Source organism: Emys orbicularis, chromosome 9 (genome assembly GCF_028017835.1).
Source record: "Emys orbicularis isolate rEmyOrb1 chromosome 9, rEmyOrb1.hap1, whole genome shotgun sequence".
Taxonomy (NCBI): Eukaryota; Metazoa; Chordata; order Testudines; family Emydidae; genus Emys; species Emys orbicularis.
In genome coordinates this window covers 47,968,315-47,991,668 of record NC_088691.1, presented here as the reverse complement: position 1 = coordinate 47,991,668, position 23,354 = coordinate 47,968,315, and the positions used below count along the sequence as shown (strand labels likewise).

The 23,354-nt window shown below is 45.1% G+C and overlaps 1 protein-coding gene across 2 annotated transcripts in view; it reads left to right on the top strand.

The window, feature by feature from the left end:
• The window catches only part of LOC135883542 (SLAIN motif-containing protein-like), a 106,526-nt gene extending 86,092 nt beyond the window's left edge, over nt 1-20,434 (top strand). For both annotated transcript variants that reach the window (XM_065410727.1, XM_065410726.1), the window contains exons 6-9: nt 7,815-8,132; nt 8,361-8,498; nt 10,813-11,134; nt 19,196-20,434. In XM_065410727.1, the coding sequence (XP_065266799.1) occupies nt 7,815-8,132; nt 8,361-8,498; nt 10,813-11,134; nt 19,196-19,262 (845 nt within the window). In that variant the 3' untranslated portion in view covers nt 19,263-20,434. The remainder of the gene's footprint in view (nt 1-7,814; nt 8,133-8,360; nt 8,499-10,812; nt 11,135-19,195) is intronic.
• Nucleotides 20,435-23,354: the final 2,920 nt, after the last annotated feature.

Sequence of the window (23,354 nt, the reverse complement as noted above, 5' to 3'; positions counted from 1 at the left end):
TTTATAAGATATACCAAACCAGCCACAAAAGTAAACTCCTGTTTCACCACACTGGCTAACAAGAAAACATAAAGGCAGTTTCCTCAGGCATTCCAGTTCTTATATCACCACCAAAAACACTGGATTCAGAGATGAGTGGTTCTTTACAATCAGTCTCATCAAATAATAGTTCTTCTCATCCCAAAGGACCAGCCACACACACAGGTCAATATATAACTTAGATCTTACCCCAAAATCACGCTGGTGCCAATCCTTTAGTATCTAAAATCTAAAGATTTATTTATAGAAAGAAAGAAAGGTGAGAGTTAGAAATTGGTTAAAGGAATCAGTTACATACAGTAATGGCAAAGTTCTCGATTCAGGCTTGTAGCAGTGATGATGGAATAAACTGCTGGCTTAAGTCAAGTCTCTGGAGTATATCCACAGCTTGGATGGGTCATTCAGTCCTTTGTTCAGAGCTTCAGTTTGTAGGAAGGTTCCTCCAGAGGTAAGAAGCAGGATTGAAGACACAATGGAAGTGTTCCCAGGGCCTTTGATAGCTTTTGCCATGTGGAGGGCATCCCATTGCTCTTACTGTGGAAAATTAGAGCAACAAGATGGAGTTTGAAGTCACATGGGCAAGTCACATGTTCATGCCCAATTTCCCTTAGTCATTGCAGGAAGCCATTACCTACACTCCAGACAGCATGTTTACATGACAGTCCACTCAGTGTAAATGGGCGTCTCGCATGGTCCATTGTCAGCCAAGTGTTTCTTGATGAGCCACTTAATTTGAGCAGTCTCTCCAACAGGTGCTGGGCGTTACCTTGTGGGTGTTACCCCAGGAGCAAACATTTGAAATCCAAATATAGAGCCAATATTTATAACTTCACATACAAAAATGATACATGCATACAGATAGCATAATCATAAACAGCAAATCATAATCTTTTCATAGACACCTCACTCTACAACCTTTGTACAATATTTGCTGCAAATATATAACTGGTTCCAATAATGATCTATATGGTCATATTTTAATCCGATAACGTCACAATCATGATCATCCCTTCTGGCCTTAAAGTCTGAGTTTTCGTGTTATAACTTAATAATAATAATAAAAAGCCTGTTTATCATAGTCGTTTTAGAACTCCAAACTTAAAATTCTATCCAGAAACATATGAAAAGATTACTCAATTCAGAAGACCTTCTTAGATACTTAGGGTGAATGGGGGGAGAGAATGTGGTTATTCTACAAATGAGGGTTAGTAATGAGGAGCATTTATTCCACACCTTTGACAAAGAGGCTTTGAGATAAGTATCAGTTAAATAGATGATTTCACTTTGGATAGAGGCTAGTGTTTGAAAGATAGGGAAAAGGAGTTGTACATCTGAGGACCCAAAGAGGGATGGATTGAAAAACGCCCCTTTGCTCACTGACCTATGCAGTTTGTAAATGGAAATACAAATCTTTCCCTGAACCTGTTGGAAAATCTGATAGGTACAAAATTACATATGAAAACTGCAATTGAATACATTCTCTTACTTCATGTTAATAATGTACTTAAACTGCTTATCAAAAATTGCAGTCACAACTACATGCTTAATTACTCCCTACAGCGCATGTACAATATATTCCATGAACTCTAAACCTGTAATTAAATATATTCTTAGCCCTGTATGTGGCTCCTGCCATCTATAGCAGTGGTTTTCAAACTTTTTTTCTGGCGACCCAGTTGAAGAAAATTGTTGATGCCCGTACCCAACGGAGTTGCACCCAGCCAATGGGAGTGCTCAGGGCGGGGACAGCGCTCAGAGCCCCATGCTGCTGCTTCTGGGGTGCAGCACAGTGTCAGAACAGGTATGGACTAGCCTGCCTTAGCCGGGCAGCACTGCTGATGGGATTTTTAACGGCCCGGTCGGCGGTGCTGACCAGAGCCACTGCGACCCAGTGCCTTACATTCCGTGACCCAGTACTGGGTCGTGACCCACAGTTTGAAAACCACTGGTCTATAGAACAATAATTATGAATATTCCCCCCCCCCCCATCTATACCATATTATTATTCCTTTAGAGCATTACATCATAACTTGTGACTGATTTTCATAAAAATGGTGATTCTTCGAGTGCTTGTTCATGTCGATTCCATTCTAGGTGTGTGCGCACCCACCTGCACAGTTGTCAGAGACTTTTGCCTTAGGGTCAGCTATGGCGCCCCTTTAAGTGTTATGCTCATGCGTCGGTATATCAGGCACCACCGGCCCTTTGCCCTCTCAGTTCCTTCTTACCGCCTGTGACAGTTGGTTGGAATGCCTCCTCTTTGCAATTCTGAAGAGCGTTAGCGATTCTTCATAGACCTTTGTTCTACCTAATATGTACATAGCTAATAGTAGTTAGATAATCTTTGTAGTGTTAAGTTAGAGTACTTAGAGTCTGGGCTGGGAGTGGGGCATGCCCCGCTCTCTTGGCTTCAAGTCATGTATGTCATGTAGCAGGCCGATGCCGATCAGTGACCCCCATGACAACTGCCTGAAATGTTTGGGGGAAGCCCATAGAAAGGACAGGTGTCGTATTTGTAAAAACTTTCATCCTTGCACACAAAAAGAGCAGGATATCTGATTAAGGACCCTCTTCATGGAGGCTGCGCTTTGCCCTGCGTCGGAGCCCTCTGCAGGAGAACCTACACCGAGTACTTCGGCTTCGGTGCGAAAGAAGCGCCAAAGAAGAGGAGCCCCTCTGCACAGAAGGACAAGGGTGCTGTGGGCAAAGGACCTTTGTCAGGCCACACACCCACTGTGGGGCTTTATGGGGGTACCGCTAAGGTCAGCCCCCGCAGCCTGGCTAGGGATCTAACCCTGACCCCGGGAAGCGGCAAGGGTCCCTGGCCTCTCCCAGGGCCGTCAGTGCCCGAAGCGGTACCAGCAGCTAAAGAGCAAAGCCGACTGGCTGTGCAGCCGCCACGCCAGGTGGATGACTTAGGCTTGCCCTTCGGTACCGGGCCATAGCCATCGGAGTGCAGCCTCACAGGATGGCTGAGCACCCCTGGTCACCAGACCGCAGGCGCACATCTCCGTCTCTGCGGCCTCGGACCCCAGCACCATATCCCAACTCTCCAGCTAGAAGACCCAGGTCCCTGACGCGCTCCCCACCTACTAGGCATGGGACTCCGGAGCCGTAATGCCATTTCCTGTACTGGCGAACTTCCGGCCACAGGTCGCCTAAACCCCGGACACCCTCCCACAGGCAGTCTCCTAGTCGTCAATCATGGTTCTGGAGGGGCCGCCCAGGATCACAGTGCCACTCCCGGTCACCAGAGGCAGCAGGCAAACCTGGGCCTCGACTGCTCCACCGTGGTCGCCGGAAGGACAGTGGTCTGGGTCATAGGCGCTGACTCTGTGGGTGCTCCGGGGCTGGAGCACCCACAGGGAAATATTAGCGGATGCTCCGCACCCACTGGCAGCCGAACTCCTCCTTTCTTGCCTCTTTCTCTCCCCCCCCTCCCCCAGTGTGCCATGTCCCCGCTCCTCCCCCTCCCTCCCAGTGCTTCCTGCCCCTCCCGCCGCCTAAAAGCTAGGACTTTCCGGGAGGGAAGGGGAGGAGCGACGACATGGCGCGCTCAGGGGAGGAGGCGGAGAAGAGGAAGGGCAGGGATGGGGACTTTGGGGGAGGCGTGGAATGGGGGTGGGGCAAGGGTGGTGCAGGGGCGGGAAGAGGTGTGGCAGGGGGAGGGGGGATCGAGCACCCACCGGGCAGAGGGGAAGTCGGCGCCTATGGTCTGGATCAAACTGGGAGTTTAGCCCTTCACCCCAAAAGGGGAACTCCACCTACGCGGGAGACTGGTGCGGCACCGGCCACAGTGCCATTACAGCAGGGATAGTGGCCCACCCAGTTGCTGTATTTGAACCCATGGGGGGTGCTGGTGATAACGTCATGTAGTCCCAGCCCTCCCTGGCCGCCTCGGACAAGCCAGCCACGGTACTGCTGGCACGGCAGTCGGAGCGCGGTACCAAGCCAGATGCAGGAAGAGCGCACCAGACCCTGGCATCGAGGGAACATGTTCTTCCTCTAGCAGTACAGTCCTTGTCGTCATCCCTGGATGAGGCGGAGGAGGCCAACGTCCTCTTCAATGTGATTTCGGCCACAACCCCTGCTCAGGTCGCATTGCCCGTCCACCCAGGGATCCTTAAGATTACCAAGTCATTGTGGCAAACCCCCTCCTCTATTCTGCCAACCTCTAAGAAGGCAGAAAAGAAATACTATGTCCCTGCAAAGAGTTTTGAATATCTGTATAAACATCCCCCTGCGCCATCACTGTTCATGTCCACAGTGAACAAAAGGGACAGACAAAGTCAAATTAGCGGCACGCTGAAGAATAAAGATGCCAAAAGACTAGATTTGTTTGGCAGAAAAGTTTGACTGCTAGTCTACAATTCAGGGTGTCTAATCGCCATGCCCTGTTTGGTAGATATAATACATTGTGAGGGTGCACCCAAGGATGACTCCCCAGTCAATCTACTGGATCCGTCCCTCTCATTCCTCAACTGCCTCCGCCCTTTCTGGTCGGCCTGGTCCCATATTACCTCGGACCATTGGATGCTTACAAACAGGGAAGAATTGGTAGGGGAAGTAGAAGTGGGTGGCAACATAGGCAGCAGTGACCATGAGATGGTTGAGTTCTTCCTGACAAAAGGAAGAAAGGAGAGTAGCAAAATACGGACCCTGGACTTCAGAAAAGCAGACTTTGACTCTGTTAGGGAACTGATGGGCAGGATCCCCTGGGAAGCTAATATAAGGGGGCAAGGAGTCCAGGAGAGCTGGCTGCATTTTAAAGAAGCCTTATTGATGGCGCAAGAACAAACCATCCCAAAGTGCAGAAAGAATAGCAAATATGGCAGGCGACCAGCTTGGCTTAACAGCAAAATCTTTGGTGAGCTTAAACACAAAAAGGAAGCTTACAAGAAGTGGAAATTTGGACAGATGACTACGGAGGAGTATAAAAATATTGCTAGAGCATGCGGGGGTGTAATCAGGAAGGCCAAGGCACAATTGGAGTTGCAGCTAACATGGATTCACCAAGGGCAAGTCATGCCTGACCAACCTAATTGCCTTCTATGATGAGAGAACTGGCTCTGTGGATATGAGGAAAACGGTGGATGTGATATATTTTGACTTTAGCAAAGCTTTTGATACGGTCTCCCACAGTATTCTTGCCATCAAGTTAAAGAAGTATGGATTGGATGAATGGACTATAAGGTGGATAGAAAGCTGGCTAGATTGTTGGGCTCAACGGGTAGTGATCAACAGTTTGATGTCTAGTTGGCAGCCGGTATCAACCGGAGTGCCCCAGGGGTCGGTCCTGGGACCAGTTTTGTTCAACATCTTCATTAATGATCTGGATGATGGGATTAATTGCACCCTCAGCAAGTTCGCAGATGACACTAAGTTGTGGGGAGAGGTAGATACGCTAGAGGTTAGGGATAGGGTCCAGAGTGACCTAGACAAATTGGAAGATTGGGACAAAAGAAATCTGATGAGGTTAAACAAGGACAAGTGCAGAGTCCTGCATTTAAGAAGGAAGAATCCCAGGCTGGGGACCGACTGGCTAAGCAGTAGTTCTGCAGAAAAGGACCTGGGGATTACAGTGGACGAGAAGCTGGATAGGAGTCAACAGTGTGCCCTTGTTGCCAGCAGATCGAAGGAAGTGATTATTCCCCTCTGTTCGACACTAGTGAGGCCACACCTGGAGTATTGCGTCCAGTTTTGGTCCCCCCACTATAGAAGGGCTGTGGAAAAATTGGAGAGAGTCCAGCGATGGGCAACAAAAATGATTAGGGGGCTGGAGCACATGACTTACGAGGAGAGGCTGAGGGAACGGGCTATTTAGTCTGCAGAAGAGAAGAGTGAGGGAGGATTTGATAGCAGCCTTCAGCTACCTGAAGGGGGGTTCCAAAGAGGATGGAGCTCGGCTGTTCTCAGTGGTGGCAGATGACAGAACAAGAAGCAATGGTCTCATAGCGGCATACACGTACATGGTTCAAAATGCATGGGTCCGCCTCAGGCCTCTGCAGGGGGGTTTATGTTGCCAGCCAGCACAGCATGGTCTGTGGGTGAGAGTGATCTTCATAGTGCTGGCTTGGCCATGCCAGCATTGGTACAGCATGCTGTTGGATGTTTCAGTGGTGACTCTGTTCCAACTGCCACTCAGGCCGGACTTGCTGTCCCAAAATCGCAGCAGTCTTCTGCATCTGAACCTGGCGGTGCTGCACCTGATGGTTTGGCTGCTGCGTGGTTGAACGAACAGGAGCAGCCGTGCTTGGCTGATGTCCAGCAGATTCTGTTGGGAAGTAGAAAAGCCCTCTACTGGAGCAACCTAACTGGCCAAGTGGAAGCAGTTCACCTGTTGGACCTTGGATAAAGGTGTCCAGCCCGAGTGAGCCTCGTTGCAGCTGATTTTTAGACTACCTTCTGCATCTCAAGCTCTAGGGCCTGTCCCTTTCATCCATCAATGTCCACTTGGCGGTAATCTCGGCCTTCAATCTGCCGCTCAAGGGTAGGTCAGTTTTCACTCAGGATATGACGGCCAGATTCCTCAAGGGCTTTGAGCGCCTCTACCCACACATCAAGGACCCCATTCTTCTGTGGGACTTGAACCTGGTGCTGTCGCGGCTCACTGGTCCTCCTTTTGAGCCTTTGCCTTCCTGTTCTCTCCTCCTGTCCTGGAAGGTTGCATTCCTGGTCATGGTGACTTCGGCCTGTCGAGTCTCAGATTCGGGCGCTCACCTCGGAACCGCCTAATGCAGTCTTCTACAAGGACACGATCCAGCTGAGACTGCACCCGGCTTTCCTGCCCAGGGTGGTCTCTCAGTTTCATTCAAGCCAGGACATTTACTTACCGGTCTTCTTTCCAAAGCCCCATAAATCAGAGAAGGAGCATAGATTGCATGCCTTGGACATTAGGAGGGCTCTAGCCTTCTACATTGACAGGACCAAGCCATTCCGTAAGTCGACACAATTGTTCGTCGCAGTGGTTGACGGGATGAAAGGTCACCCTGTATCCGCTCAAAGAATTTCTACTTGGATCACTGCCTGCATTCGCTTCTGCTATGATCAAGTGAAGGTGCCGCCCATGGTGATTGTCACCACCCACTTGACCATGGCGCAGGCCTCTTTGGCAACTTTTCTGGCCTAAGTGCCTATCCAGGACATCTGCAGGGCGGCCACCAGTTCGTCTGTTCATACATTTACATCCTACTACGCACTTACCCAGCAGGCCTGGGATGATGCTGGCTTTGGTAGGGCAGTACTGCAAGCCGCTTAGCTGTGAACTCCAAGGCCACCTCCATAGATACTGCTTGTGAGTCACCTAGAATGGAATCGACATGAGCAAGCACTCGAAGAAGAAAAAATAGTTACCTACCTTTTGTAACTATTTTTCTTCAAGATGTGTTGCTCATGTCCATTCCGTTACCCACCCTCCTACCCCTCTGTCGGAGTTGCCGGTAAGAAGGAACTGAGAGTGCATAGGGTCGGAGGCGCCTAATATACCGACGCATGAGCACGACACTCAAAGGTGCGCCCCAGCCAGCCTTCCAGATATCGCTAAGGCAAATGTCTCTGACAACTGTGCACAAGTGGAATGGGCATGAGCAACACATCTCGAAGAACAACAGTTACAAAAGGTAGGTAACTGTGTATTTTTTCCCGTTGTGTGAACCCAATCTCAAAGCCAAATTAATTAGTGGTCAAAGTAGCACTTCTTAATCCCTACTGTGGTATGGCAGGGAAATGGTCTGTAATAAATTATTGTGAATCTGACATATATTATACATTTCCAGGTCTCCGCCAGGACTGTGCTTCAAGTTCTGCTTCAGTGTCCCGTCGCAGTTCCAGTGCTTCCCTTCACTCTCTGAGGAGAGGCACCTATAGTGACCAGGAGTTTGATACATATAGTCTGGAGGATGAGGATGATTATGATTGTTCGCTATCCTATCGTAGTGCTCACAGGTACTCGCCATCTCCTCTCAGCTCCCCCCGTTGCCAGTCCCCTTCTTCAGGTGCAGATTACAGCAGGACAACAACCTCTCGAATTCGACCCCCAAGGAGAGCTGTGCAAAGTCCAATGCAAGACCAGCTAAAATACACAAATAACGAAGGTAGGCTGGCTGTAAACTTTACGATACTATGTATTAAAAATAGCTTGGAAATGATTTAGGGAAAGAATAGCTGTTTCATGGAAACCACTCCTGCAATTGGTTATGTTTGCTCTGTTTATTATTATTTTGAATTAAAATGGTAGTGTGCAATTTCCTAGGAATAGACTAAACAATGAAGGCAATTTGATTACTGTATAGTATACATTCTATTGGAAATTCATATTTCAGAGGAAATGCGCCACAGTATGCCTAACCTGGCTAGGACAAGCCTTCGCTCACTGGAATCTGTAAGAAGCAGTCGGAGTCTGGAATCAGATTTGCAGGTGCCCAGCAGCCGACTTTCTAGAATTCAGCAACCATCAACAAGTTAGTTCACTTTATCATTTTACAAATGAAGTGGCAAAATGATTATTTTTGTTCTTAGTTAAACTTAATTTGCCTGACTGCAGCTCTGAGGCTCTTAAAAGGCCCAGCATCCTAAAATATTCTTGGGACAGACTTTGACTCTCTCAGGGAACTGATTGGCAGGATCCCCTGGGAGGCTAATATGAGGGGGAAAGGAGTCCAGGAGAGCTGGCTGTATTTTAAAGAAGCCTTATTGAGGGTGCAGGAACAAACCATTCCAATGTGCAGAAAGAATAGCAAATATGGCAGGCGACCAGCTTGGCTTAACAGAGAAATCTTCGGTGAGCTTAAACACAAAAAGGAAGCTTACAAGAAGTGGAAACTTGGACAGATGACTACGGAGGAATATAAAAATATTGCTCGAGCATGCAGGGGTGTAATCAGGAAGGCCAAAGCACAACTGGAGTTGTAGCTAGCAAGGGATGTGAAGGATAACAAGAAGGGTTTCTACAGGTATGTTAGCAACAAGGTCAGGGAAAGCGTGGGATCCTTACTGAATGAGGGAGGCAACCTAGTGACAGATGATGTGGAAAAAGCTGAAGTACTCAATGTTTTTTTTTTTTGCCTTGGTCTTCACAGACAAGATCAGCTCCCAGACTGCTGCACTGGGCAGCACAGTATGGGGAGGAGGTGAGCAGCCCTCAGTGGCAAAAGAACGGGTTAAGGACTATTTAGAAAAGCTGGACATGCACAAGTCAATGGGTCGGGAACTAATGAATCCGAGAGTGCTGAGGAAATTGGCTGATGTGATTGCAGAGTCATTGGCCATTATCTTTAAAAACTCATGGCAATTGGGGGAGGTCCCGGACAATTGGAAAAGGGCAAATATAGTGCTCATCTTTAAAAAAGGGAAGAAGAAGAACCCGGAGAACTACATACCGGTCAATCTCACCTCAGTCCCTGGAAAAATCATGGAGCAGGTCCTCAAGGAATCCATTTTGAAGCACTTGGAGGAGAGGAAGGTGATCAGGAACAGTCAACATTGATTCACCAAGGGCAAGTCATGCCTGACCTGACTGCCTTCTATGATGAGATAACTGGCTCTGTGGATATGAGGAAAACGGTGGATGAGATATATTTTGACTTTAGCAAAGCTTTTGATACGGTCTCCCACAGTATTCTTGCCATCAAGTTAAAGAAGTATGGATTGGATGAATGGACTATAAGGTGGATAGAAAGCTGGCTAGATTGTCTGGCTCAACGGGTAGTGATCAATGGCTTGATGTCTAGTTGGCAGTTGGTATCAAGCGGAGTGCCCCAGGTGTTGGTCCTGGGGTTGCTTTTGTTCAACATCTTCATTAATGAGCTAAATGATGGGATGGATTGCACCCTCAGAAAGTTTGCGGATGAGTAGATATGCTAGAGGGTAGGGACAGGGTCCAGAGTGACCTAGACAAATTGGATGATTGGGGCCAAAAGAAGTCTGATGAGGTTCAATAAGTGCAGAGACCTGCACTTAGGACGGAAGAATCCTATTCCTGGCTACAGGCTGGGGACTGACTGGCTAGGCAGAAGTTCTGCAGAATAGGACCTGGGGATTACAGTGGACGAGAAGCTGGATATGAGTCAACAGTGTGCCCTTGTTGCCAAGAAGGCTAACGCCTTCTTGGGCTGCATTAGTAGGAGCATTGCCAGCAGATCGAGGGAAGTGATTATTTCCCTCTATTTGGCACTGGTGAGGCCACATCTGGAGTATTGCGTCTACTTTTGGGCCGCCAACTTCAAGAAGAATGTGGACAAATTGGAAAGAGTCCAGCGGAGGGCAATGAAAATCATTAGGGCCTGGGGCACATGACTTATGAGGAGAGGCTGAGGGAACTGGGCTTATTTAGTCTGCAGAAGAGAAGAATGAGGGGGGATTTGATAGCAGCCTTCAACTACCTGAAACGGGGGTTCCAAAGAGGATGGAGCTAGGCTGTTCTCAGTGGTGGCAGATGACAGAACAAGGAGCAATGGTCTTAAGTTGCAGTGGGGAAGGTCTAGGTTGCATATTAGGGAAAACTATTTCACTAGGAGGGTGGTGAAGCATTGGAATGGGTTACCTAGGGAAGTGGTGGAATCTCCTTCCTTAAAAACCTCTAAGGTCAGCCTTGACAAAGCCCTGGCTGGGCTGATTTAGTTGGGGTTGGTCCTGCTTTGAGTAGGGGGTTGGACTAGATGACCTCCTGAGGTCTCTTCCAACTCTAATCTTCTATGATTCTATGACAGTATTGCTAACTTATTTCTGTTTTTCTCTCTCTCCCGTGGGGGGGCCACCTCCCCCCTTCACATCTAGGTCTGACTCCCAATAAGCTCAGGTATTCCTCTAGTGCTGGCCAGTCTCCCTTAACAGTCCGACAGCCAGTGAAAGCAGGGTCATGTACAAACTCTCTGTTGACACCAAGGCAGCCACTAAAAGCTTCCAGTTACACCACTCCTGCAAGTGGAGTCCGAAAGCCACAGTCTTCAACTCTCAGTCCAGGATCTTCTAGTAGCAGTTCTTCCACTACAAGAAACAATAGTATGGCCACTGGAGCCAAAAATTCACCTGTTAAAGTACGAACATCTGTTGGAGGAACTTCTACTCCGAAGAGCAAGCTGATACAGCCATCCAAGAGGTAAGATCTTGAAATGAACATAAAAAAATTAAATGCACCTTAATAAATGTTCCCAACAATCTGTGATGAAGTGCATTTCACATCTGTAAAATAATTGTATAAAAATGGCGTTCACCTCAGATGCACTTTAACAATACTTATTAAACTCCTCTATTGGGTCAAAATGACTTTTAAAGCACAAACCAGAAAACATAGCTTGACTTCCAGATCCCAGACTTTATCTAGATTGATTGAGATACACTAATTGTAGGTTCTCCTTGAAGCCATTTTAATTTAAGTAGTTGCAGCTGGAATTGTAAGTTGGTCACTAAATCTCTATGCCTCAGAGGAAAAAACCTATGTATGTACTGATAAATATAGTGCCTTTGACATGCATCATATTGCTTTACAGAATTATGAAGTGTTCTAATACTTTGAGAGCTTTAAATGAAAGGCACTATAGAATTGCAAAGCACTTAAAGGGCGGGTAAGGAAAACAGAGACCCAGAGCAATTGTGATTTGCCCAGAGTCACAAAGGCCTTTGAGGTAATAATTGCTTCAGACATCACGAAAATATAGTTCTCTGGAGAGGAGGATGGTTCATTGGTTAGGGGACTAACCTGGCACTTAGGGAATTGAGTCAAGCTTTCCTGCTCTGCCACAGACTTCCTGTGTGACCTCGTGCAAGTTATTCAGTTTCTCTGCCACAATTCACCATCTTTAAAATTGGAATGTCTATTTCCTGATTTCCCTTAATGCTTTAACTCACAGGTGCATTGTGGGGTGGAAATGGGGGCTATTAAGTACCTCAAATAGCTGACCTCCAGATAAGTAGCAAAGAATATGGTAATTTGGATAAAGATAACAGCTAGATTTTGACTTGGCATATGTGCCTGTGCAGGAGAGTAAGAATCCCCTCATACACCTTCAGGTTGGAAAAGAAAGAGTGAAGCCTTGCCTCTGCTCTCACCATACTGGCCAGTACAGCTGAGCCAGCATGGTGAACCATAATTTTGCTGTTAGCATAGGCTAACAAAATATTTATACCCAACATACCCCAGGCCCCTAGCAAGGGGGAAGCTGGGAGGGAGTTGTCTGAAGTAGCGTCTTCCAAGATTACTACTGGGGTAGGGCAGCTTATGCACCACCTCTTACTCAGGGCTGTGTCCAAAAGCAAAATCTAGCCATGAGGTAACAGAAGAATTCAGGTAGGTGGAATGAAACTTTAAAAAAGAAAATGAAATTTGGTCAGTTTGACAATACTCATTCCTCCATCAAAAAATGCACTGAGATCACTAATGATCCTAACTGACTAGAGGTCTTGTCTGTTTCCTCAAAGACTACACCAGCAGCATGGTGCCCAAGAATCTTTCTGGGGAACTACTTCATTTGATAGTTAGACAGAAGAGTTGCACTTGCTGAACCACTTGTATTACTTCTACTGCCTTTTTGTAAATCTTGGAGTTCAAAAAATATTTTGACCAGGCCTGACCTCGCTTAGCTTGCAAGGTCTGAGGCTCTTGACCAAGGTATGACTGCAAATCAAAAAACAGATAATCTACTTGTTCACCACTGAAGAGGGATTTGAAAAGTAGAGCTGACTGAAAATATTTTAATTAGGGCTGTCGATTAATTGCAGTTAACTCACGCGATTAACTCAAAAAAATTAATCGCAGTTTTAATTGCACTGTTAATTAATAATTCTATTGTTTGAAATTTACTAAATATTTTGGATATTTTTCTACATTTTCATATATATTGTATTCGGTGTTGTAATTGTAATCAAAGTATATATTTTTGATTACAAATATTTGCACTGTGAAAATGATAAAGAAATAGTATTTTTCAATTCACCTCATACAAGTACTGTAGTGCAATCTCTTTCTCGTGAAAGTGCAACTTACAAATGTTTTTGTTGTTGTTACATAACTGCACTCAAAAACAAAACAATGTAAAACTTCAGTCCTACTTCTTGTTCAGCCAATCGCTAAGACAAACAAGTTTGTTTACATTTACAGGAGATAATGCTGCCCTCTTCTTATTTACAATGTCTCCAGAAAGTGAGAACAGGCATTTGCATGGCACTTTTGTAGCCAGCATTGCAAGGCATTTATGTGCCAGATATGCTAAACATTTGTATGCCCCTTCATGCTTTGGCCATCATTCCAGAGGACATGCTTCCATGCTGATGATGCTCATTAAAAAAATAATGCGTTAATTAAATTTGTGACTGAACTCTTTTGGGGAGAATTGTATGTCCCCTGCTCTGTTTTACCTGCATTCTACCATATATTTCGTGTTATAGCATTCTCGGATGATGACCCAGCACGTGTTGTTCATTTTAAGAACACTTTCACTGCAGATTTGACAGAACGCAAAGAAGGCACCAATGTGAGATTTCTAAAGATAGCTACAGCACTCGACTTAAGGTTTAAGAATCTGAAGTGCCTTTCAAAATGTGAGAGGGATGAGGTGTAGAGCATGCTTTCAGAAGTCTTAAAAGAGCAACACTCCAATGTGGAAACTACAGAACCTGAACCACCAAAAAAGAAAATCAACCTTCTGCTGGTGACACCTGACTCAGATAATGAAAATGAACATGCGTCAGTCCGCACTTCTTTGGATTCTTATCAAGCAGAACCTGTCATCAGCGTGGACTCTTGTCCACTGGAATGGTGGTTGAAGCATGAAGGCATATATGAATCTTCAGTGCATCTGGCATGTAAATATCTTGCCATGCTGGCTACAACAATGCCATGTGAATGCCTGTTCTCACTGTCAGGTGACATTGTCAACAAGAACTGGGCAGTATTATCTCCTGCAAATGTAAACAAACTTGTTTGAGCAATTGGCTTAACAAGAAGTATGACTGAGTGCACTTGCAGGCTCTAAAATTTTACATTGTTTTATTTTTGAATGCAGGTTTTTTTGTACATAATTCTACATTTGTAAGTTCAACTTTCATGATAAAGAGATTGCACTACAGTACTTGTATTAGGTGAATTGAAAAATACTATTTCTGTTTTTTTACAGTGCAAATACTTGTAATAAAAAATAAATATAAAGTGAGGTCTGTACACTTTGAAATCAATATATTTGAAAATGTAGAAAACATCCAACAATATTTAAATAAATAGTATTCTATTATTGTTTAACAGTGTTATTAATCGCAATTTTTTTTTAATCGCTTGACAACCCTAATTTTAACAAATCTCTTTTGTACATATATGCCACTTCGGCAACTTCTTAAAGAGCCACACAACTAGGGGAAAGCAAGGGATATGTTTAATGCCTCAGAGCAGCTGGGCCCTAAATTTCACTATTAGCAATAATACAAAATGAGTGTGCATATTGTGTTGGGGGAGATAATATCTCCTGGCACCAAAAAGGTAAACAGGGAAGTCAGCTATTTGTCCTATTTCTGCCCATGCAAATTTCCTTTTGAGTAGTATCCTGAGAAACTCTCCTTGCTAATTATTACTGCAGGGAGCAATGCTTGAGAGAATTCTATGGATGGCAGAAAATCAAATAGATTCTTCCTTCACTTTGTGATGTGACATAGTGACTTCAGTATTCAGTTGGAGTTGGGATCAGCTTAATTTACACATTTCACAGGCAGAGGTGAAATGATTTGCCGAGCATCACTGAGTCAGTGGCTAGAGCAAGGAAGAGAACTCCGATCTCTTTACTCCAAGCTATTCTATCCACTGACTAGACCACAAAATTTCCCCGATGAAGGGTGCAGCTGGGGTCATCGCTAATGTGTTCTCTCCTCAGTGGAAAGCTCACATTTTAAAAATAGCTTTTTATCTTGCTTAATGGGACACGAAGGTTAAATGTAGGCCCTACATTAAAAATACTTTAACATTTAAGGTGCCTTCATAATCCTGCGAAGTGTTTCCCTCAAAACAAGTGCTGCAATACTGGTAACTTTCTTACTTCTCTCCTGATTTCCTGTGCCAGTCTGTTCTTATTAACTAGGAGGGTATTAACATCCAAAATAGCCTTTGGGTGGCCTGATTTCTCCATTATTCTGAACCTTTTGTAGCCATTTACACCAGTGCAAAGTGGGTGTAAAATGCTACCGTTCTGACTGAGTAGTGTTATTCCCATTCTGCACTGGTGTAAATGGCTATATAAAGTATAGGGCAATGGATAGTCTGGCCTCATGTCTCAGAAGAACTCAGCTGGCAAGTTTCTGTGTTTGTAAGCTTTCTCTCACATGAAGCAGAGATAGAATGGAGAATAGCATTCACATGTGAATGAAAAGCAAAATACAGCTGGAACATTAAAGTGGAATATTATATAATCTTTATTTATATACTTTAACCAGGGCCTCCGTGTGTTCTAAGCCTGCAGCTGTTGAAATTGCAACAGAATTCACCTCTTACCCCAGAATTGTTTAGGCTTTTAACATTTCCTAGCTCTTACAGCATCTAAGATAATCTTCCAATTGCAGCTGTGTAAAGCTATGCAGAGCTGTTTTCCTGAAGTCTGCAGACAGGCTGAAACAGCTCAGAAAGGTATAACTACCCCTTCATCTTAATGGGACTTACTTATTACTTCAGATTTTTGAAATACAGCTATGAGGGCTGTGAAACCTAATTATGACAGCTGTCTACGGGAACTAATCACAGCTTATCATTTTGATAGGAAGTCTGTCTAAATGTGCTTATTCCATAGTCCAAACCATCTCCCATGCTTTCTTACCTGCCAAATCCTCAGTTGCCTCTATGCAGTTGCCAAAACCTCAGACCTTGTATATATAACTATACAGGGTAGTTATACTTTGTCAATGTAAATCTGTGGCACATTGAAAATTTATGGTCTGAGTAAAATAAACTGAACTTATTCTCAAAATAAATAATTGTAGGGGCTACTGTACGGATTATATTACTCATAGATTCATAGATTCTAGGACTGGAAGGGACCTCGAGGGGTCATCGAGTCCAGTCCCCTGCCCGCATGGCAGGACCAAATACTGTCTAGATCATCCCTGATAGACATTTATCTAACCTACTCTTAAATATCTCCAGAGATGGGAGATTCCACAACCTCCCTAGGCAATTTATTCCAGTGTTTAACCACCCTGACAGTTAGGAACTTTTTCCTAATGTCCAACCTAGACCTCCCTTGCTGCAGTTTAAGCCCATTGCTTCTTGTTCTATCCTTAGAGGCTAAAGTGAACAAGTTTTCTCCCTCCTCCTTATGACACCCTTTTAGATACCTGAAAACTGCTATCATGTCCCCTCTCAGTCTTCTCTTTTCCAAACTAAACAAACCCAATTCTTTCAGTCTTCCTTCATAGGTCATGTTCTCAAGACCTTTAATCATTCTTGTTGCTCTTCTCTGGACCCTTTCCAATTTCTCCACATCTTTCTTGAAATGCGGTGCCCAAAACTGGACACAATACTCCAGCTGAGGCCTAACCAGAGCAGAGTAGAGCGGAAGAATGACTTCTCGTGTCTTGCTCACAACACACCTGTTAATACATCCCAGAATCATGTTTGCTTTTTTTTGCAACAGCATCACACTGTTGACTCATATTTAGCTTGTGGTCCACTCTAACCCCTAGATCCCTTTCTGCTGTACTCCTTCCTAGACAGTCTCTTCCCATTCTGTATGTGTGAAACTGATTTTTTCTTCCTAAGTGGAGCACTTTGCATTTGTCTTTGTTAAACTTCATCCTGTTTAACTCAGACCATTTCTCCAATTTGTCCAGATCATTTTGAATTATGACCCTGTCCTCCAAAGCAGTTGCAATCCCTCCCAGTTTGGTATCATCCGCAAACTTAATAAGCGTACTTTCTATGCCAATATCTAAGTCGTTAATGAAGATATTGAACAGAGCCGGTCCCAAAACAGACCCCTGCGGAACCCCACTTGTTATGCCTTTCCAGCAGGATTGGGAACCATTAATAACAACTCTGAGTACGGTTATCCAGCCAGTTATGCACCCACCTTATAGTAGCCCTTATGCTTATCCTTAAAGGGTAACTTGGGAGTTTTACTGTTGGCCTAATTCTTCTTCCACTGTAGCCAATGCTGAGTGCTTTTAAAAAATCCCAACCAAAGTAAAGTAACGCTTCCGCTATGCCCCTACCCCCCAATTTCCTGGGTACTATACCTGCCCCAAAATCCCTGTTGGCTAATTTTTGAGACTTACAATTTTTTAAAAATGTGTCTAAAAAATAATAGGCTTTTTTTCTCTACTGTTGTGGAGGAATTCACACCAACGAGAGAAACAATTAAATTATTGTGTGCAGAAGAAATATTTTTCTCTGATACTTTTCAGTTGGTGATGTTACAAGTAACAAATTAACCACGATTGTCTGAATTTTGGTGTTGATAGAGGAGAAAATGAATAAGGAAGTGTTATTCACCCCTTCACATAACACAAGCACCAGGGATCACCTAATGAAATTAATAAGCAGCTTTTTTAAAACCACCAAAAGAAAGTACTATTTCACACAATGTACAGTCAACCTGTGGAACTCGTTGCTGGAGTTGTGGTGAAGGCCAAACCATAACTGGGGTAAAAAAAAAATTTAGGTAAGTTTATGGAAGATAAGTCCATCAATGGCTATTAGTCAAGATGATCAGAGATGCAATCCCACGTTCTGGTTGTCCTAAGCCTCTAACTGCCAGAAGCTGGGACTGGACAATAGGGGGATCACTTGATTGCCTGTTCCGTTCATTCCCTCTGAAGCATCTGCTACTGGCCAGAGGCAGATTTACAGTGAAACACAGGGTGCCCTGGCACGGGGCCCCCCCAATGACAGGGGGCCCCAGGGCCAGGCAGCTGTGGGGGCAGAAGTTTGGTCCTAATGGCTCCTGGGGCTCCTGCTGCAGGCTCTGCACCTCATCTTCCACCTCCTCCCCCAAGCATGCCACGTTCCTGCCTCTCCCCCTCCCCAGCGCTGCCCCCCCTGCCGAACAGCTGTTTGCTGGTGCTCCGGGAGGGAGGAGGAGGAGCAGGGCCGCAGCATGCTCGGGGGAGGAGGCGGAGAATAGGTGGGGATGGGGCCTTGGGGAAGGGGGTGGAATCGGGGCAGGGCAGAGCAAAGGCACGCCCACAACCCCAGCCCTCTGCACTGACTCCTGCCCTCCCTGACTCCTGCACACACACCCCCACATGCACCCCTCACACCAAATGGGAGCTGCCCCAGGTGAGTGCTCCACACCCCCAGCCCTGAGCCCCCTCCTGACTCCTGGCCAGACCCTGCACCCCAACCTGCTCAGACACCCTATCTTCCTCCCAGACCTTGCACCCCCAGCCCTAAGCCCCCTCCTGCACCCTAAATCCTGGCCAGACTCCACACCCCAATGTTTTTTTAATTTTTTTTTTTTTTTTTTAATAAAGCGCTCTTATCCAAAGCTCTTTACAATAGTTAGCTAACAGTACAAACAGTATTTGGAAAGATCATTAAGTGGTCTGCCGAGACCTTCAGCGATTTTCAAGTGGTCTGTGGAAAAATAAGTTAGACTACAAAAAAAAATCAAGGTACTTCACTTCATTTTCATTTACTTCCTATTACTTATAGGAGGAGAATGAAGAAAAAAAGGTGGGGGGAGATAAGAGAGTTTTCTTTTTTGGCTGAGTCCCAAGGAAGGGCCCCAAAAATGAAGCTGAGCACAGGGCCCCACTAACTCTAAATCTGCCACTGGTACTGGCCCCTGTTGGAAGACAGGATACTGGGCTAGATGGACCATGGCTGCTATGTCTACCTTTAAAGCCTTTTTCAACATTACCTGAGCCTGCTGCAGAGTTTTTCCTGTCTCTTGCACTAGCATGCCACAGAACGTGGGACTGGCTTTAATGGTATTCATGGATGTGAGTGTAACAGGGAACTATGAACTATAAGACATGACTGTAGGGCAGGTGCTAAAATTCTGTGATAGATGGATTTTGTAAAAGCAAAAATATCAGCATTCAGTCTCAAAGCTTAGAGCACGAATATGTTTCTTGGCGCATGTTTCTTATGCTTTAATGAGCATTTCATTTCTTGCTGCTTTTTTTTTTTAAATGTACCCCAATGTATCAAGCTGTCTGATGTGTTGACTTTGTGTTTTTAAAATAGATTTCCTCAGTCAGCAAAGACTAGTCAGACAACTGCTGATGATTCCTGGAAGGATGGGTGTTACTAAGCCAACCCAAAGAAGCTGATAAACTGTTAAACATCTGTATGGAGCATACCCCCAGCTGGCTGGGCCTGAGAACATTATTTTAAAATACACCTTGCCCCAGACTCATCACATAGGACTGACTTGTATGTTTTCCCTATCTTGAATGCAAATTACCCCCTTGCCTTCATTTATTTTGCAAAGAGTTTGGTCTCTTAGTGGTAGAAATAGACAACTTTTCCTTTACTGTGTTCCTACTGTTCAGAATATACTACTGAAATCTGAAAAACATCAGATGAAGACTGGTTGACGCTATCCTGTGTATCTCTAGTACAACCGTCTACCAGACCAGCAGTGTGTTGTTGGAAGAGATGTTGACTTAGATACAATATGATCTGTTCATGGGAAAATGTGCTTGGAAGGGCATAGGTGATAATGTCTGTGCCATCAAGAAATTTCAACCCTCTGTGCTTCCTTGTTGCTAAGCAGTGGTTTGGAGATTAGAGAAATAGTTGTATAAATGTTAGAAAATGAGGTTTGATTGTGTTTTTTAAATTCACCTGGTGTAATTAACTTTTGCCTGAAGTTCAAAGTTTTTTTTACTTGTTCCTGTATAGAATGTTTCTTCACTGCTACTTTCTATTAATGTTTGTTCTAGAAGACGAAGCAGCTTTTTATAACTCAGTAGTACAGTTCAAAAAGACATTTGTATTAGTGTGTGCATCACCAAGTGTAAGTTCACAAATGAAGGAGTAGTACACAATATTTGTGTGGGTTTATGAACAGGCAGTCACACTTCAATAGGTGCTACTTAAAAACTGTCAAATTTCAGTATTTGCTTTGTTCCATAACTTCGCTAGGAAATACCAAACATTGGTAAGTTGAACTACTACAGGTAAGTCTGGTTCTGAATGGCCTCCCATTGTATATTGGAGAGAAGCTATTGCAGTTGAAGTGATTCCCTCTATGACCTAATTTACCCATTTGGTAACAATTACCCTTTACTGGTTTTGTATAAAACTTTTCTACTGCATTTTTTCATACGAAGGAATCTGTTCAAAATGGGTCCCCGTCCTCGGCAAACTATGGAGGCCACTGATTCAATCATATTTTCTGAAATATGCACTGGTAATAGAACTCAGCGATGTTCTCCCTGCCATCAATGTGATTTGATTAATAAAAAATGTTAAGGTGCTGAAACTAGATATGCCTTTAACTACTGAACTTCGTGGTAGTATTTTTATAAAAAAGTTAATGGGCAGAGGGACAAAATCTTCACTTTCTTAGATCTCAATACTTAATTATTTTCAGAAACATGTAGGTTTACCTAGGGTTACCATATTTCAACAATCAAAAGAGAGGACGGGAGGAGCCCTGCCCTAGCCCCCCCTGCCCCTCCCACTTCCCGCCCCCGCCCCCCCGAACCCACAACCCTCCCCCCCCACTCCTTGTCCCCTGACTGCCCCCTCCTGGGACCTTCCCCCCATCCTAACTGGCCCCCTAGGACCCTATCTCCTACCTGTCCCCTGACTGCCCCCTCCTGAGACCCTCCCCCCATCCTAACTGACCCCCTAGGACCCTACCTGTCCCCTGACTGCCCCAACCCTTATCCACACCCCCACCCCCAGACAGACACCAGGGACACCCATGCCCCATCCAACCACTCCCCACCCCCTGACAGCCCTCCCCCCAGAACTCCCGACCCATCTAAACCCCTCTGCTCCCTGTCCCCTAACTGCCCCCTCCTGGGACCCCTGCTCCTAACTGCCCTCCAGAACCCCACCCCCTACCTAAGCCTCCCTGTTCCTTGTCCCCTAACTGCCCCCTAGGACCCTACCCCCTACCTGTACCCTGACTGCCCAAAACCTTACACCCCCAACCCCCAGACAGCCCCCCCCCCCCGAACTCCCGACCTATCCAACCCTGCTCCCTGTCTCTTGACTGCACCCTCCAGAACCTCCCTGCCCCTTCTCTGACCCCCGGGCCCCCTTACCGTGCCGCTCAGAACAGAGTGCTGCAGAGCAGCGCACTCGGCAGCAGGGGAGGAGCTCCAGACTGCCGGAGGCCCGATGTGAACGGCTGGCGATCTGCGAATGCAGGGAGGGGGAGAGAGGAGGGGAGTGATCTCAAGTTGCAGGGGAGAGGAGGGGGAAGTGGAGGAGGGGCTCTGGCTGTCAGAGCCCCGTGTGAGTGGCACGATCTGGCTGGCTGCCCTGGCAGCCGCGCGCACTCTGCATGGGGGGGAAATCCGGACATTTACAAATTCCCCCCGGACGCAATTTTTAACTCAAAAAAGCCGGACATGTCCGGCAGAATCCGGACGAATGGTAACCATAGTTTACCACTACAGAACACTTTTACTGTCTATTATTTGCATTACAGGCTTCTATTTAGTAATTACATATAGGTAGATTAAAATTGATGATACATTCACACTCACTCTGGAGCCTCAAATCAACTGGAATGTAATTTTAGAAAACTTCAAAGAAACATATGAGTCCAGGTTATTTGCAAGGGAAAAGTTAACAAAATAGGGGTCTGGAATCATTCTCTCCTACTATTTCTGCAGGAATCAACACTAATGGCAGAGTGTGATGACTGTGATAAACTTCAGAAGCATATAGCTTCCAAGGCCAGAAGGGATCATTGTGATAATCTTCTTAGCCTGACAACCTGTAAACACAGGCAATAACACTTCCAAAATAATTCTGAGAGTATATCTTTAGAAAAACACCCACTCTTAATTTTAAAAATCCATGACACTTGGTTAATTACTTTCACTGTTAAATGTACACATTAGTTCCAGTCCAAATTTGCCTACCTTCAATTTCCAGCCACTGGATGGTTATACATTTCTCTGCTAGATGGAAGAGCCTTAAATATTTGTTCCACCCTGTAAATACTTGTACACTAATCAGATCACTCCTTAACCTTTTCTTTGTTAACCTATAAGGAGCTCAGTCACTATAAAACAGCTTTTGTAATCCTTCAGTCATTCTTGTGTGAACCCTCTCCAGTTTATCAACATCATTTTTGAATTGTGGACACACTATTCCAGCAGTGGTTGCACCAGCACCAAATACAGAGGTAAAATAACCTTCCTACTCACACTTGAGGTTCCCATTTATGCATCCCAGGATCACAGCAGCCCTTTTAGGCAGTGTTGCACTGGAACCTCCTGTTCAGCTGTTAACAGCCATACTGGGTCAGACCAAAGGTCCATCTAGCCCAGTATCCTATCTTCCGACAGTGGCCAAAGCCAGGTGTTTCAGAGGGAATGAACAGAACAGGTAATCATCAAGTGATCCATTCCCAGCTTCTGGCAAACAGAGGCTAGGAACACCATCCCTGCCCATCCTCCATGAATTTATCTAGTTCTTTTTTGAACCCTGTTAAAGGCTTGGCCTTCACAACATCCTCTGGCAAAGAGTTCCACAGGTTGACTGTGTGGTGTGTGAAGAAATACTTCTGTTTGTTTTAAACTTACTGCCTATTAATTGCATTTGGTAACCTCTAGTAGTTGTGTTATGAGTAAATAACACCTCCTTATTTACTTTCTCCACACCAGTCATCATCATACTACCCCCCCCCCAATAGTCATCTTTTTTCCAAGCTGAAAATCCCAATCTTATTAATCTCTCCTCATATGGAAGCTGTTCCATACCCCTAATCATTTTTGTTGCCCTTTTCTGTACCTTTTCCAATTCCAACATCTTTTTTGAGATAGGGCAACCACATCTGCACACAGTATTCAACGTGGGTGTACTATGGACTTATGTAGCAGCAGTTTGTCTTATCTATACCTTTCCTAATGAGTCCCAGCATTGTTAGCTTTTTTGATTGCCGCTGCACGTTGAGTGGATGTTTTCACAGAACTATCCACGACCTCCAAAATCTTTTTCAGTCATTGCATCCGAAGATATTTGAGCAGCTGTGGGAGACCAACTGGCCTATATGCTTTGTTCCTAAATGTATTCGTTTACATGTATTAAAATATTTAGTTTGCTTGTACCAGCTACCATGTAATCTCAGTTGGAGAGAACTTATACTTGCAAAGCTTTGAAGGGCTAGTTCAAAATACTTTGGGGACTGAACCAACCCTCAGCTTCTTAAGTT